Here is a 14,455-nt window from a genome sequence, read left to right on the forward strand (position 1 = left end):
AAACTAAAACTGTTTGCTGGAAAAGATCCATTTCAACAAATCTCCCATTTAGAAAAGGTTTTGAGGAAAAAAAGTTTATAAATTGTCAAAATGTCACATTTCAGCATTTTTTTAAAATGAAAAATTTTGGCAGTTTTTACTATTATTCTGTCTTATTCTGCCCAAGCAGCAACTAGATGCCCTAATCAGGGTGTGTACACATTTGTTTTACATTTGTGGTGATCTGTTTTGTCAGAGAACATCTCCTGGAGATGATGCATCCTATCATCCAGTCCTTACTCAAGCAAGACACCCACAGACTCCATCTGAAGAAGTGGGTTTTTTACCCACGAAAGCTTAAGCCCAAATAAATCTGTTAGTCTTTAAGGTGCCACCGGACTCCTTGTTGTTTTTACTGACCCCAGTGAGAGTTTTGCACGTGAAAGAACTGCAAGACTGGCCCTGATGTTTCCTTCTATAAGTGGAGGATCTTGGACTTTTTCTTTTCCTCATTACAGACGTTTCGTTCTACCTTTCCAACCACTTTAATTACTTTCTCAAGAAGATGCCAACAGACAGGTAGGTATTTATCCCTGAGGGTCTCTAGCTTGTCACAGTAAATTGTGTGAAGAGATCAGTGGGGGGAAAGAAAAATACCAAAGAAATCCAAGGTTGTGTTATTTTACTCCGTGTCCTTTATGTTGCAATAAGACTGATTTAAACCATTTCATGTCTAATATATTTAAAACAGCTGGACTGCATGCTGATTCAGTGCTGCAGTAGCAGCAGAGGGATGCTAGAGAGCCTCTGCCACCTCTTCAGCACTGCTTTCTTGCCTCAGCCTCTGCAAAAGCAGCAGGAGCAGCAGCACAGCACAGATGCCTTTTAAAGCAGCCGTGAAAGCTTTGTGACTTCTCCCCCCAAAACCAGAGGAGTCATGCAATCCATGACTGTGTGCCAAATCTCTAGCCCTGAATATTATTTTCTAATTTCTATCAGAGTCCCATGTTTTTAAGTTGGCAGGCTCTCAGTGAAATAGGTTCAGTTGTTTACTCTCATATCCACCCACCACTTGCAAAAATCCTCAGAAGTCACAGATTTTTTTAAAATAATGATAAACTACAGAGTCCATGACGGCTGTGATAAAGCTCTAATTATCCCTGTCAGGCAGGGTGGGTTTGTCAGAGCATGCAGATGTACTCAGACCTCTTTTAAACCCTGCACTTCGTATATCTCACTTTGACCAAATTTCTATTCCATTGGCCTGATTTTAGTGTGAATTTTGGACTTCATCTGTTCCTATTGAAGTCAATGGCAAAACTTCACTGGGAGCAGGAGCACAACCTGAGGGCTCAATTCTGCCACCTACACCAATGTTGAGTGATTCCTTCTTGTGGACTAAAGAACTACTCAGCGTGTGTAAGGGTGGCAGAATCAGGATCCTAGTGATTCATGACTTGGGGATTCCTTTTCCCCAGACTTTACGTGTAAAGTTTTGGGTGTTTTCATATAATCTGGGGCTTTCTAGTTGCTCTGAGAATCATAGAAGTATAGGACTGGAAGGGACCTCAATAGGTCATCTAGTCCAGTCCCCTTCTCTCAAGGCAGGACTACCTGATAATTAGACCATTCCTGAGGAGTGTTTAACTTGTTCTTAAAATCCTCCAATGACGAAGATTCCATAAACTCCCTAGGCAATTTGTTCCAGTGCTTAACAAATCCTGACAATGGGGAAGTTTTTCCTAATGTCCAACCTAAACCTCCCTTGGTGCAATTTAACCCCACTGCTTCTTGTCCTATTCTCAGAGGTTAAGGAGAATAATTTTTCACCCTCCTCCTTATAACAACCTTTTATGTACTTGAAAACTGTCTGTCTCCTCTTCTCCAGACTAAACAAGCCCAATTTTTTCAATCTTCCCTCATAGGTCATGTTTTCTAGACCTTTAATCATTTTTGTTGCTCTCCTCTTGACTTTCTCCAATTGGTCCAAATCTTTCCTGAAATGTTGCACCCAGAACTGGACACAATGCTCCAGCTGAGGCCTTATCGTGCAGAGTAGAGTGGAAGAATTACTTCTCGTGTCCTGCTTACAACATTTTTGCTGATACATCCCAGAATGATGTTTGCTTTTTTTTTTTTCTTTTTTTTTTTGGCAACAGTGTTACACTGTTACACATATATAGCTTGTGATCCACTATGACTCCCAGATCCCTTTCTGCAGTACTCCCTCCTAGGCAATCATTTCCCATTTTGTGTGTGTGCAATTGATTGTTCCTTCCTAAGTGGAGTACTTTGCATTCATATTAAAGAAAATATAATCTCATGAAATTGCACTTCCTTGAAAAAATGTAAAATAGAAGTACAACCCAGTCCTATACAGTACTACTGATAAACTCTTCACAGAGTACTGATGATAATTCTTATTCCATTTCTCAGCCTAGATGTCACATTGTTTTTAACAGAACAAACTAAAATACAAACTACTTCAGTTTGCATTTTGTTCCTTCCCTTCCCCCGCCCATGAATTTTCAGTACAGCCAAGAGGATTAAAATAGTCCTTTCCTTCCTTTGTTTTAAGAGTCTAGTGTAAAAAAAAAAGGGGGAGGGGGAATGCAAATGTTGGTTCTGTGTTCTCCTTATAGCTTTTATTCTGTAGTTCATAAAAGGCAGCCCAACTGTCTAATAGTCCTGAGACTGTCAATTCTTATATATGTCAACTTTTCCATTGCCAGGATGTGTCAGACTTCATCCACTCCCTTATCCTTGGTGTTCTGGGTTGCTCCTATATGACTGTAATTGTACTGAACATCTTGTTGCCCAAAGGATGATTAATAGTCTTTTAGTCATACATCCCTTTAAATAGCATACACAATACATACACCTCAAGTTGCAAGGGTAAACTACTGTCTGAAGTTTTTATCATCTTTGTACCTTTAAGCCTTCTGAGTCTGTATTATCTCACAGAGGTTTTACCTCTGCATTCAGGACACTATAAGGTGAGGCAAACTCCAGGCATAATGTCAGTCTGTGGCAGACAGATAAGGAGACCAGGTAGTAGTGGGGAGGCAGAGATCCTCTGTGTGAATGCCCCTTTTCTTCAGTGGATCCTCTGCAGTGTATAGGTTTGGAGAACATAAGAACAGCCATACTGTGTCAGACCAAAGGTCCATCTAGCCCAGTATCCTGTCTTCCGACAGCGGCTAATGCCAGGTACCCCAGAGGCAATGAACAGGTAATCATCAAGTGATCCATTCCCTGTCACTCATTCCCAGCTTCTGGCAAACAGAGGCTAGGGACACCATCCCTGCCCATCCTGGCTAATAGCCACTGATGGACCTATCCTCCATGAACTTACCTTGTTCTTTTTTGAACCCTGTTATAGTCTTGGCCTTCAAAACATCCTCTGGCAAAGAGTTCCACAAGTTGACTGTGCATGGTGTGAAGAAATATTTCCTTTTGTTTGTTTTAAACCTACTGCCTATTAATTTCATTTTGTGACCCCATGTTCTTGTGTTATGAGAAGGGGTAAATAACACTTCCTTATTTACTTTCTCCACACAGTCATGATTTTATAGACCTCTATCATTTCCCCTCTTAGTCGTCTCTTTTCTAAGATGAAAAGTCCCAGTCTTATTAATCTCTCTTCTTGTGGAAGCTGTTCCATACCCCTAATAATTTTTGTTGCCCTTTACTGAACCTTTTCCAATTCTAACATATCTTTTTGAGATGGGGCGACCACATCTGCGTGCAGAATTCAAGGTGTGGGTGTACCATGGATTTATATGGAGACAATATGATATTTTATCTCTCATTATCTATCCCTTTCCTTATGGTTCCTAACATTCTGTTTGCTTTTTTGATTGCTGCTGCACATTGAGACCAAATCTCTTTCCACTTCTGTGGCTGTATGTATGCTGGGCAAACTCTTCCCCTCTCCACTTTTGAAGGAAGAGTTCACAGGAGACTGGGCTAGTTTTCTCTTCCCCTATACAGGTTATTTTCACACAGAGAGGCCCTCAGATTGTAAGATTCTAGGAGGAGAGGGCTGGATTTTTAAAAAAAATCTGTTTATAAAACTTCATGTACACCAGTGACATGATGAAATAACAGTTATTTTTCCTATGAAATTCTTCAGGCTGTGGCTGTGTGACAAGGAAATCCCTTAAAAATGAAAAAGTTCACGCTGTTCGATTTTGTAAATGATAATTCGCTACAAATTGGGGAGACTTCATGGATTCAGGATCTTCCCAATGATGACAGTGAACTAGAAGGACTCCTGAAACCAAATGAGCAGGTGCTAGTTAACTGGCCTGTGGGAGAAAGGAAGACAGAGAAACATTTAGTAAAAGTAGTGTACATGAGTGGTGAGTCCATCTGCAAAGCAGCCCATTTATAACAATTTAATTTCAGATGTCGCTAGCTGACTAGCAGAATAGTATCATCTGCTTGGACTTCTCTTTTCTCCACTTCAGATGACCCTCAAGAGCTAGTTGAGATGATGCAGAAGATATTGCAGGCAGATGAAATTACAAAAATACAAGTTGTTGGAAAAGGCAAGAGGAAGAGGATTGAGATGATATTCTCAGAGAGTGAAGATAGTGACCTGGACAAAGGGCAGGTGGGTTTTCAGTCTCTGTTGTTTTCCCAAGTGTGAACCTGTTACTTTTATGCCCTAATATAAATATAATGTTCCAGTGCATTGCTCGTGACTTTTCAGTATGTGTATGTTGGCAGTGGAGACAAAGGCAATCTTCACATCATGCCTTAGCTCAATGACATGTTGGGGTAATTGATAACACGGGTCCAGATCTTCCCTCCATCCTTATCAGAAGTTGCAGAAGGATAAAATGTATGTAGAATCTTCACAGCTTTGGATATTGTGCACCTACACTGCATCATCCCCAATGAGAAAGGGCTCTGACAACACCATAAAGTGGGCAAGGGTCATGGCTTCTGAAGTCTGCCATGGAGTGAGATCTGCAAATTACTCAGGAGAATCCATGGATCTCAGAACTGACAAAAGATACAGACATATTTTTTCTACTCAAAGGACATAGTAAGGCCAAAATGAATAAATGTTTGTAGTGTACAATGAAATCTTCTGATAGAAAACACTATGTGAGTGCAAATGTGTTATCATGTGGTTATTTTCAGGGGAAAATGATGAAGAGTATAAAAAGAAAGAAATCATTACAGGCCTCTGCCTCTGCCAACATCCTGAGTCAACTTGAAACATCTTTAATTAACAAACAGGTAAAACATCTTGTCATCAGTAATTTGCAGCTGTGCAGCACAACAAAGCTGAGGTTCACATTTAAAAAAAATTAATTTATTTAAAATTTTAAGTGAATTAGTGCCGATGAAAGATGCTATCTTTGTATATGTTCATATAGTGCTTGGGAGATATAAAGTAGTGTATTAGAGCTAAGTATTGTTAATATTGTAGTCAACCAGTTAGTTGAATTACAGTATCAATGTTAGTTAAGTTGATTATTAAGGTGAACTCATATTTATATTTTGTGTGTCTTTGTAAAGAGAATATCCTCCTTTAGCCAAACAGTTTAATAGTAGATACTTTTATTTTCTGTTGTTGCTTTTTAGCCCAATTTATTTTTTTCAGAGAGAACCGTATTCTGGAAATGCTTTTCTGTACAGCGAAAGCAGTAGTGATGATGAGGAGCCCTTGTTTCAGTTATCCAAAGTGGAACTACGTGCCAAAATAAAAAGTCTGAAAAGGAAACTGACAGACACCATGAGAGAAAACTGTCGCCTACGGCAGTCACTGGTCATGCTTCAAGGTAAACTGTGGGGAAATGGACACTTTTTGATGAAGAGGAGAACTGAAAGCACATAAAGTCCTGATTGTTGTGAGGACACTTACGTGAGAATTGTGAGTGCTGAAGCATCTGTCAAGATCTAGCCCCAAATTAGTAAAAAAAAGTCATTTCTGTATGACTACAGCATTTAATTCCAGTTGGCCCATAGATGAAATCAACTTAAAAAGAGACTGTGAGATCATTGAGTTTAAAGATGGAAAAAAAACTGGTTAAATCAGCAGGATTGTTCCTCACAGAACATTTTCATGTGCTTTGTATAAGTGTAGGTCAAGTTTGAATAACTCCAGCAACTGGGTCTATACTGACCAAAGTCTAACTGATGTTATTGTTCGGCAATTATTGATATTCTAAAATTTCCCCTACTTAGTTCTATCCCCTAACTTCTAATTATTCATCCCTGAACCAAATAATTTCTTCCTTTTGAAAATCATCTGTTATTTCTAAGTGATGCCTTGTAATCTTTTAACCAATTTATATCCATTTAGCTCTTTTAACCAAGCCTTTAGTCACCTTAGTTGGCCTTCTCTAGATCCCTCTTCAATTCATTGTTGTTTTCTTAATATGGGCAGCCAAAACTGTATGCAGCACTCAAAATGTAAATGAACAAATGTTCCTTAAATAGGGTCTGTCACCTGCCTTATCAGTAACATGATGCCACCGAATATACAACCCAGTATAACATTGCTTTTTTTTCCCCTTGGTCACCATATGATGCTGCAAGCACATATTCAGTTCAGTTCATTGTCTGCCTAGTCCTCTCTCATTGTTACTTTGTTTCAGTCTTCCCTCACCCATTTGACCTTTGTGTTCTGGATTGTTTTTCTCTAAATGTATCAGTAGGATTTTTTCAGGTTGAATCTGATATTGTTAATATCTGATATTGTTAATATTTTAGGTTGAATCGGATATTGTTAATAGAGTGGTGTAGCCGTATTGGTCCCAGGATAGTAGAGAGACAAAGTGGGTGAGGTAATATCTTTTATTGGACCAGCTTCTGTTGGTGAGAGAGACAAGTTTTGCGCTTACCCAGAGAGAGCTTACTCTCTCTCCAACAGAAATTGGTCCAGTAAAAGACTGTTAATATCTGTCCATTGCATTTAAATTGCTAGGTCAATTTCTACTTTCCTCTTGAATGCTTACATTTCCCCTTTGCTGTATAATTTCTATTAGTTTAATTACTGTGCTTTTTGCTTCCTCTTTATCTCTTACAGTGTTTCATTAGATCATGCTTTGCCACTCCACTGAATGTAATCTCTGTAATGGACTCACTCCAGAAAAGCTCATCTGTGTAAATAATATGTTGACCAAATAAGGGGACATTTTCAAGGATTTCTTATAACAAGAAATAAAAGGTCAAATGCAGCCAGACATACCTCCATTCTAGTGAATAGAATTGGACCTGCTTCTAACTATTCTGAATTTCACCCATACTCTTCAATCTTGTAGTGCTGTACATATTTTGAGAAAACAGTGTAAGAAAAACAGCCAGGTCAGCATTACAGTGGGCATGTGTTAACCAATGGCTCCTTTTATCAATCCACAGACAGCTAGCACATTGCTTATGCTGGAAACCTGATCTCCATTGTGAGGTTCATTTGATGACAGGGCAGGGAAGGAATTTTAAAAAAAGGAAGTAGCATTCTAATGATATCTCTGCTGATTGCTGGGGTTGGTCTAGAAGGAGACTGCAAGTCCTGTTCTTTTGACTACTGTGACAAGAGTTTGGTTACAAAAATACCTGTATACATGAAACTAAACCAAAGTTTAGTAGCATCAGTGGCTATTCTTAGTGATTACTCTTTCTAATTTCAGTGTTGCCACAGGCAGTCACACATTTTGAGGAACTGGTAGGTATGGCTGAGGCCCTGCTCAAAGGGGGAGTGACCACATCTGCCTCCAGTATTCATTCACACACTGTCTGGAAAGCATCAAACAGTTCTTTATCAGATTCATATGCAACTATCCACAGTAACTCCAATTCACCGATAGCATTGAATATGGAAGAAGAGGAGCAACAGCCTGAGAAACAGGTTAGCTGAAAGCTTATTTCAGCAATAAGAGTGAAATAAAAGTTGATATATTGCAACATTTATTGAGACTATGTAAAGAAAAGTAAACCTCAGTAATGATAATTTTATTATCAGACAGTAATTAGGAAAGTTGAGGAATTTATTAATAAATAATCATTATCCTTTTGTGTGCGAGAGGTTTCCCATTAGACACAGTGAATCACAGTGAGCCCTCAGGTGCAATTTTGCAACTCCCTTGACTTCATTATATTTTCATGTCTTTGGGTGAGGAGAGCATGGATCAGTATGAAATGCTTTTCAATTCAATTTCAATAAATCCTATGCTTGGCTGTACATGGGGGACTTTGATTGACTTCAAACAGCTGAGGGGAAAATATGACCTTAAAGTTATGAAAGAAGGTCTAAATCTTTCTTTTTTAAATAATAAATAAATAAATAAATGAGGGGGAAAGGGTGTCTTTCTGTCCATGTTAAAGAGATTGGCCAGAAGTTAATTGGAGTTACTCTGATTTTGGATGGAGCGACCTGGGTCCTAGATGCTCCATTATAGTAATAGAGCATTATCAAGAGATCACAGGCACAGAATCTGTACAGGAGAAATATCAATTTAAAGATTTAATTAAAGAATAACTCCATTAGTTTCTGCATTCATAATTTACATAAACGTTTCTATGTACTGAGTCATGCCAATCCATACAGATCAGTTGTATGGATTGTATTTCACATGTCCCTAAATCAGGAAAAATCCATTCAAAACTATTAAGAGATGACGATTTATTAAATATGACAACTGTTATGTACAAAATGTGCTGGGAGAGAAGCTGAGCCCTGATTAGGGAGTGGGGCTTCTCTGACTAGGGGTCCTATAATGGTAGCCAGCCAGTCAGGCAGTGGCACAGACAGCTGCAGCGGCACGAGAGCCAGCAAACAGAGCGGTAAACAGGGGAGTTTGAAAGGGGAGTTTGCATTGCGGTGCTTGTTTGGGGTTTGTTTTTGCTGTTGGTGCTGGTATTTTGGTGTGGTTTGTGTTTCCCAGATTAACAGGATTTAGGTGAGAAGGCTATGACAGATACAGAGGCAGCAGTGGGGGTGACCCATGTAGTGGAAGACACAATGAAGATGACTGGATGTGGAAGCTGCGGTATGTACATGATCCTGGAGGGGGTACCTGGAAAGAGTTTCATCTGCATAGTGCCGCCTGATAGAGCTGATGGAAGAAAAGATCAGAGGATTGGAGATGCAGGTGGAAAGTCTGGTTGAGTTTAGAAGGGGGTCTGAGCAGATTATGGAGCAAAGACATGAGGAGGCTGAAGGGAAAAGCTCAGACTTGCAGATGGAAGCAGGACTGAAGAACTCTGAGGGAATACTGCTGGGTGAAGAAAATGGACAGTGGAAGCATGTGACTAAGAGAAACAGGCAGAGGAAAAGACAGGCTAGTGAAGGAGAAATAGAGCTCAAGAACAGGTTTGCAAAGTTGGAAAATGAAGAAGGGACTCAGCAGGTGGTCACTGAAGGTGGAAGGGCAAGGAAGAAGAGAAGAACAGCTAGTCCTACAGGAAAAGGGGAAGAGTCAATGCAGACTATGCCAAATATGAGCCCCTGGAGGATACAGGATGTGTTGAAGAGGATTACAAGGGAGAATAGAAATGGAAAAAACTTGCAGCCAGAGGGAACAGGGGATAGACCAGAGAATTGCACCGTCACCAGGAAAAGGCAGGTCTACGTGATCGGGGACTCCTTACTGAGAAAAATGGACAGGCCTGTAACCAGAGCTGATCCAGAGAATAGAAGGGTATGCTGTCTTCCAGGTGCTAAGATACGGGATGTGGACCTGAGGTTGAAGAGGATCCTAAAGAAAGTGCAAAAGAATCCACTGATCGTCCTTCATGTGGGAACAAATTATACCGGTACATTCTCGCTAGAACGTATCAAGGGAGACTATGCCAGGTTGGGGAAGACACTTAAGGAAATCAAGGCTCAGGTGATCTTCAGGGGATTCTGCCTGTTCCTAGAGAAGGGCAACAAAAGTGTGACAAGATTATGACTATCAACAGATGGCTCAGGCAGTGGTGCTATAAGAAGGACTTTGGGAAGTATGGCCACTGGGAGGCATTCATGGACAGAGGACAGTTCTCTCGGGATGGACTTCATCTGAGTAGGGAAGGAAATAGACTTCTAGGTTGGCTGGCACAACTGATTAAGAGAGCTTTAAACTAGGAATTTGGAAGAGATGGTTGGGAGATGTCCAGGTGATCTCCACGCCGGATTTTAGCATGGAGAGGGAAGAAAACAAAGTAAGAAAGGATACAGCCCTGGGTAGGAGAATGGACATAAGGAGAAAGGGCAGTGTGGATACCAGTCTAATAGGTCATACTGGCTGTAGAATGTCTGTGCCTAATTGTGTAAAGAATGTGAGCGAGGCCAAACAGCAAAAATTAAGATGTTTTTACACCAATGCGAGGAGCCTAGGTAACAAACCAGAGGAACTAGAGCTACTGGTGCAGGAAGTGAAACCAGATATTATAGGGATAACAGAAAAATGGTGGAATAGTAGTCACGACTGGACTACAGGTATTGAAGGGTATGTGCTGTTTAGGAAAGACAGAAATAAAGGTAAAGGTGGTGGAGTAACATTATATATCAATGATGAGGTAGAACGTAAAGAAATAAGAAGCGATGGAATGGATAAGACCAAGTCCGTCTGGGCAAAAATCACATTGGGGAAGAAAACTACTAGCACCTCCCCTGTGATAGTGCCTGGGGTGTGCTATAGACCGCCAGGATCTAATTTGGATATGGATAGAGCCCTTTTTAATGTTTTTAATGAAGTAAATACAAATGGAAACTGTATGATCATGGAAGACTTTAACTTCCTAGATATAGACTGGAGGACAAGTGCTAATAATAATAATAGGGCTCAGATTTTCCTAGATGCGATAGCTGATGATTCCTTCATCAAGTAGTTGCTGAACCGACAAGAGGGGATGCCATTTTAGATTTGATTTGGTGAGTAGTGAGGACCTCATAGAATAAATGGTTGTAGGGGACAACCTTGGTTCAAGTGATCATGAGCTAATTCAGTTCAAACTGAATGGAAGGATAAACAAAAAAAAATCTGCAACTAGGGTTTTTTATTTCAAAAGGGCTGATTTTCAAAAATTAAGGAAATTAGTTAGGGAAGTGGATTGGACTGAAGAATTTATGGATCTAAAGGTAGAGGAGGCCTGGAATTACTTCAAGTCAAAACTGCAGAAGCTATCAGAAGCCTATATCCCAAGAAAGGGGAAAAAATTCATAGGCAGGAGTTGTAGACCAAGCTGGATGAGCAAGCATCTCAGAGAGGTGATTAAGAAAAAGAAGAAAGCATACAGGGAGTGGAAGATGGGAGAAATCAGCAAAGAAAGCTACCTTATTGAGGTCAGAACATGTAGGGATAAAGTGAGAAAGGCTAAAAGTCAAGTAGAGTTGGACCTTGCAAAGGGAATTAAAACCAATAGTAAAAGGTTCTATAGCCATATAAATAAGAAGAAAACAAAGAAAGAAAAAGTGGGACTGCTAAACACTGAGGATGGAATGGCGGTTAAGGATAATCTAGGCATGGCCCAATATCTGAATAAATACTTTGCCTCAGTCTTTAATGAGGCTAATGAGGATCTTAGGGATAATGGTAGCATGACAAATGGGAATGAGGATATGGAGGTAGATATTACCATATCTGAGGTAGAAGCAAAACTCCCGAACAGCTTAATGGGACTAAATCAGGGGGCCCAGATAATCTTCATCCAAGAATATTAAAGGAATTGGCACATGAAATTGCAAGCCCATTAGCAAGAATTTTTAATGAGTCTCAGGGGTTGTACCGTATGACTGGAGAATTGCTAACATAGTTCCTATTTTTAAGAAAGGAAAAAAAAGTGATCCGGGTAACTACAGGCCTGTTAGTTTGACATCTGTAGTATGCAAGGTCTTGGAAAAAAATTTGAAGGAGAAAGTAGTTAAGGACATTGAGGTCAATGGTAAATGGGACAAAATACAATATGGTTTTACAAAAAGTAGATCGTGCCAAACCAACCTGATCTCCTTCTTTGAGAAAGTAACAGATTTTTTAGACAAAGGAAATGCAGTGGATCTAATTTACCTAGATTTCAGTAATGTGTTTGATACGGTGCCACATGGGGAATTATTAGTTAAATTGGAAAAGATGGGGATCAATTTGAAAATTGAAAGGTGGATAAGGAATTGGTTAAAGGGGAGACTACAGCGGGTCATACTGAAAGGTGAACCGTCAGGCTGGAGGGAGGTTACCAATGGAGTTCCTCGGGGATCCGTTTTGAGACCAATCTTATTTAATCGTTTTATTACTGACCTCGGCACAAAAAGTGGGAGTGTGCTAATAAAATTTGCAGATGATACAAAGCTGGGAAGTATTGCCAATTTAGAAAAGGACCGGGATATCGTACAGGAGGATCTGGATGACCTTGTAAACTGGAGTAATAGTAATAGGATGAAATTTAATAGTGAGAAGTGTAAGGTCATGCATTTAGGGATTAATAACAAGAATTTTAGTTATAGCTGGGGACGCATCAATTAGAAGTAACAGAGGATGAGAAGGACCTTGGAGTATTGGTTGACCACAGGATGACTATGAGCCGCCAATGTGATATGGCCGTGAAAAAAGCTAATGCGGTCTTGGGATGCATCAGGCGAGGTATTTCCAGCAGAGATAAGGAGGTGTTAGTACCGTTATACAAGGCACTGGTGAGACCTCACCTGGAATACTGTGTGCAGTTCTGGTCTCCCATGTTTAAGAAGGATGAATTCAAATTGGAACAGGTTCAGAGAAGGGCTACTAGGATGATCCGAGGAATGGAAAACCTGCCTTATGAAAGGAGATTCAAGGAGCTTGGCTTGTTTAGCCTAACCAAAAGAAGGCTGAGGGGAGATATGATTGCTCTCTATAAATATATCAGAGGGATAAATACCAAGGAGGTATTTAAGCTCAGTACCAATGTGGACACAAGAACAAATGGATATAAACTGGCCATCGGGAAGTTTAGACTTGAAATGAGACAAAGGTTTCTAAGCATCAGAGGAGGGAAGTTCTGGAACAGCCTTCCAAGGGAAGCAGTGGGGGCAAAAGACCTATCTGGCTTCAAGATTAAATTCTATAAATTTATAGAAGAGATGGTATGATGGGATAACATGATTTTGGCAATTAATTGATCTTTAACTATTCATGGTAAATAGGCCCAATGGCCTGTGATGGGATGTTAAATGGGGTGGGATCCGAGTTACTACAGAGAATTCTTTCCTGGGTATCTGGCTGGTGAATCTTGCCCACATGCTCAGGGTACTCTGATTTCTACATGTAAACAGCAGGTGTATTAGATAGCTAATAGCCTAGGTCCAGATTCTGGAGCTCTTGCTAACATTGGTGAGCATTTACGGAGGCAAGTAGTTCCATTGAAACCAATGAGCCTGCTTGAGAAAACGTTCACCAGCATGAGTAAGGCGCCACAATCTGGCCCCTCCCTTGTATCTGCAAAATGTATTTTATATGTGCAGTTCCAAAATTAGATGTGCACACAACTGGGCACCCAGTTTTGAGTACACTGGTGTAGATGCTGCTTTTGAAAATGTTAAAATGTTGGGGAAAAAATTTAAGAAAAGTATGATTATATTTGGTTGTATTTTGTGAGGATTAGAACAGTCATGTCTATGACTATTGTATTTTTCAGTTCAAGATTGAAAAATGGCAGATTGCCCTTTGTAACAAGAGCAAGCCTCAAAAGTTTATAAATGATTTGATGCAAGCCCTTTATACACACGAATACATGGCCACGCATAGTCTGACAGGTGCAAAATCCTCCTCTTCGAAGGATAAAGCAGCAAAACCAGCAATGAATCAGAATGAAGTTCAGGAAATCATAGGTGATGACTAGTTTATATTACTTGATATGGCACTGTGTCTCATTTTTCATCACACTTTGAACTGCCACATTCATGTTACTAATTCATTTTTATTTATTTTGGTCATTTCACATTTATCTCATTACTGTTAAAAATGAAGAATCAGTAAAAAGCAAAATATCTTTTGTTCCTATTATGTGGATTTTGGATTATTAATATTTATTATTAAACATTTATATAGCACTGTAATATTGCATGGTGCTCTACAGAAACTAAAAATACCACCTAAAGTAGTCAAACATAGACTGAAGATAATGGACAAAGGAAAGGGTAGGCAAAGAGAAGACAAGAGTGTATATAAATATAAATAATGCCAACTATATTCTTTAGTGAGTGAACGTGATAAGTTCTGATATTTTGAAAGAGGTTAAGATTGGGTGAGGCACAGGAATGGAAAGCAAGACAAACAAAGTAGGGCTTAATAGAAGGGTTTAAAGACAGAAGATGGTTGGTGCCCATGAAAGGGTGGTTCATTTCAGGTTTAAGGAGTAATGTGGAAAAAAAAGACCCAAATGTGAGAGAGGGAGCAGGAGATTAACTATTTGTCCTACCTTGTTTCTTTTAAGTGTAGGATGGAAAGATGGTTAGCAACAGGCAGTGAGATGTAGGCAGGGCAGAGCTGGTTGTCATTTTAAAAAG

At 39.7% G+C, this 14,455-nt stretch overlaps 1 protein-coding gene across 9 annotated transcripts in view; it reads left to right on the plus strand.

The window, feature by feature from the left end:
• The window catches only part of BEND6 (BEN domain containing 6), a 41,108-nt gene that overhangs the window by 12,427 nt on the left and 14,226 nt on the right, over positions 1-14,455 (plus strand). For 6 of the 9 annotated variants that reach the window (XM_048845244.1, XM_048845246.1, XM_075126492.1 and 3 more), the window contains 6 exons: positions 4,115-4,343; positions 4,416-4,597; positions 5,134-5,232; positions 5,600-5,777; positions 7,629-7,846; positions 13,585-13,777. In XM_048845244.1, coding sequence (XP_048701201.1) covers positions 4,148-4,343; positions 4,416-4,597; positions 5,134-5,232; positions 5,600-5,777; positions 7,629-7,846; positions 13,585-13,777 — 1,066 coding nt within the window. In that variant the 5' untranslated portion in view covers positions 4,115-4,147. Of the gene's footprint in view, positions 1-379; positions 559-4,114; positions 4,344-4,415; positions 4,598-5,133; positions 5,233-5,599; positions 5,778-7,628; positions 7,847-13,584; positions 13,778-14,455 lie in introns of those variants that run through there. The other 3 variants (XM_048845247.2, XM_048845248.1, XM_048845250.1) reach the window with 3 other exon arrangements.

This window comes from Caretta caretta, chromosome 3 (genome assembly GCF_965140235.1).
Source record: "Caretta caretta isolate rCarCar2 chromosome 3, rCarCar1.hap1, whole genome shotgun sequence".
Lineage (NCBI taxonomy): Eukaryota > Metazoa > Chordata > Testudines > Cheloniidae > Caretta > Caretta caretta.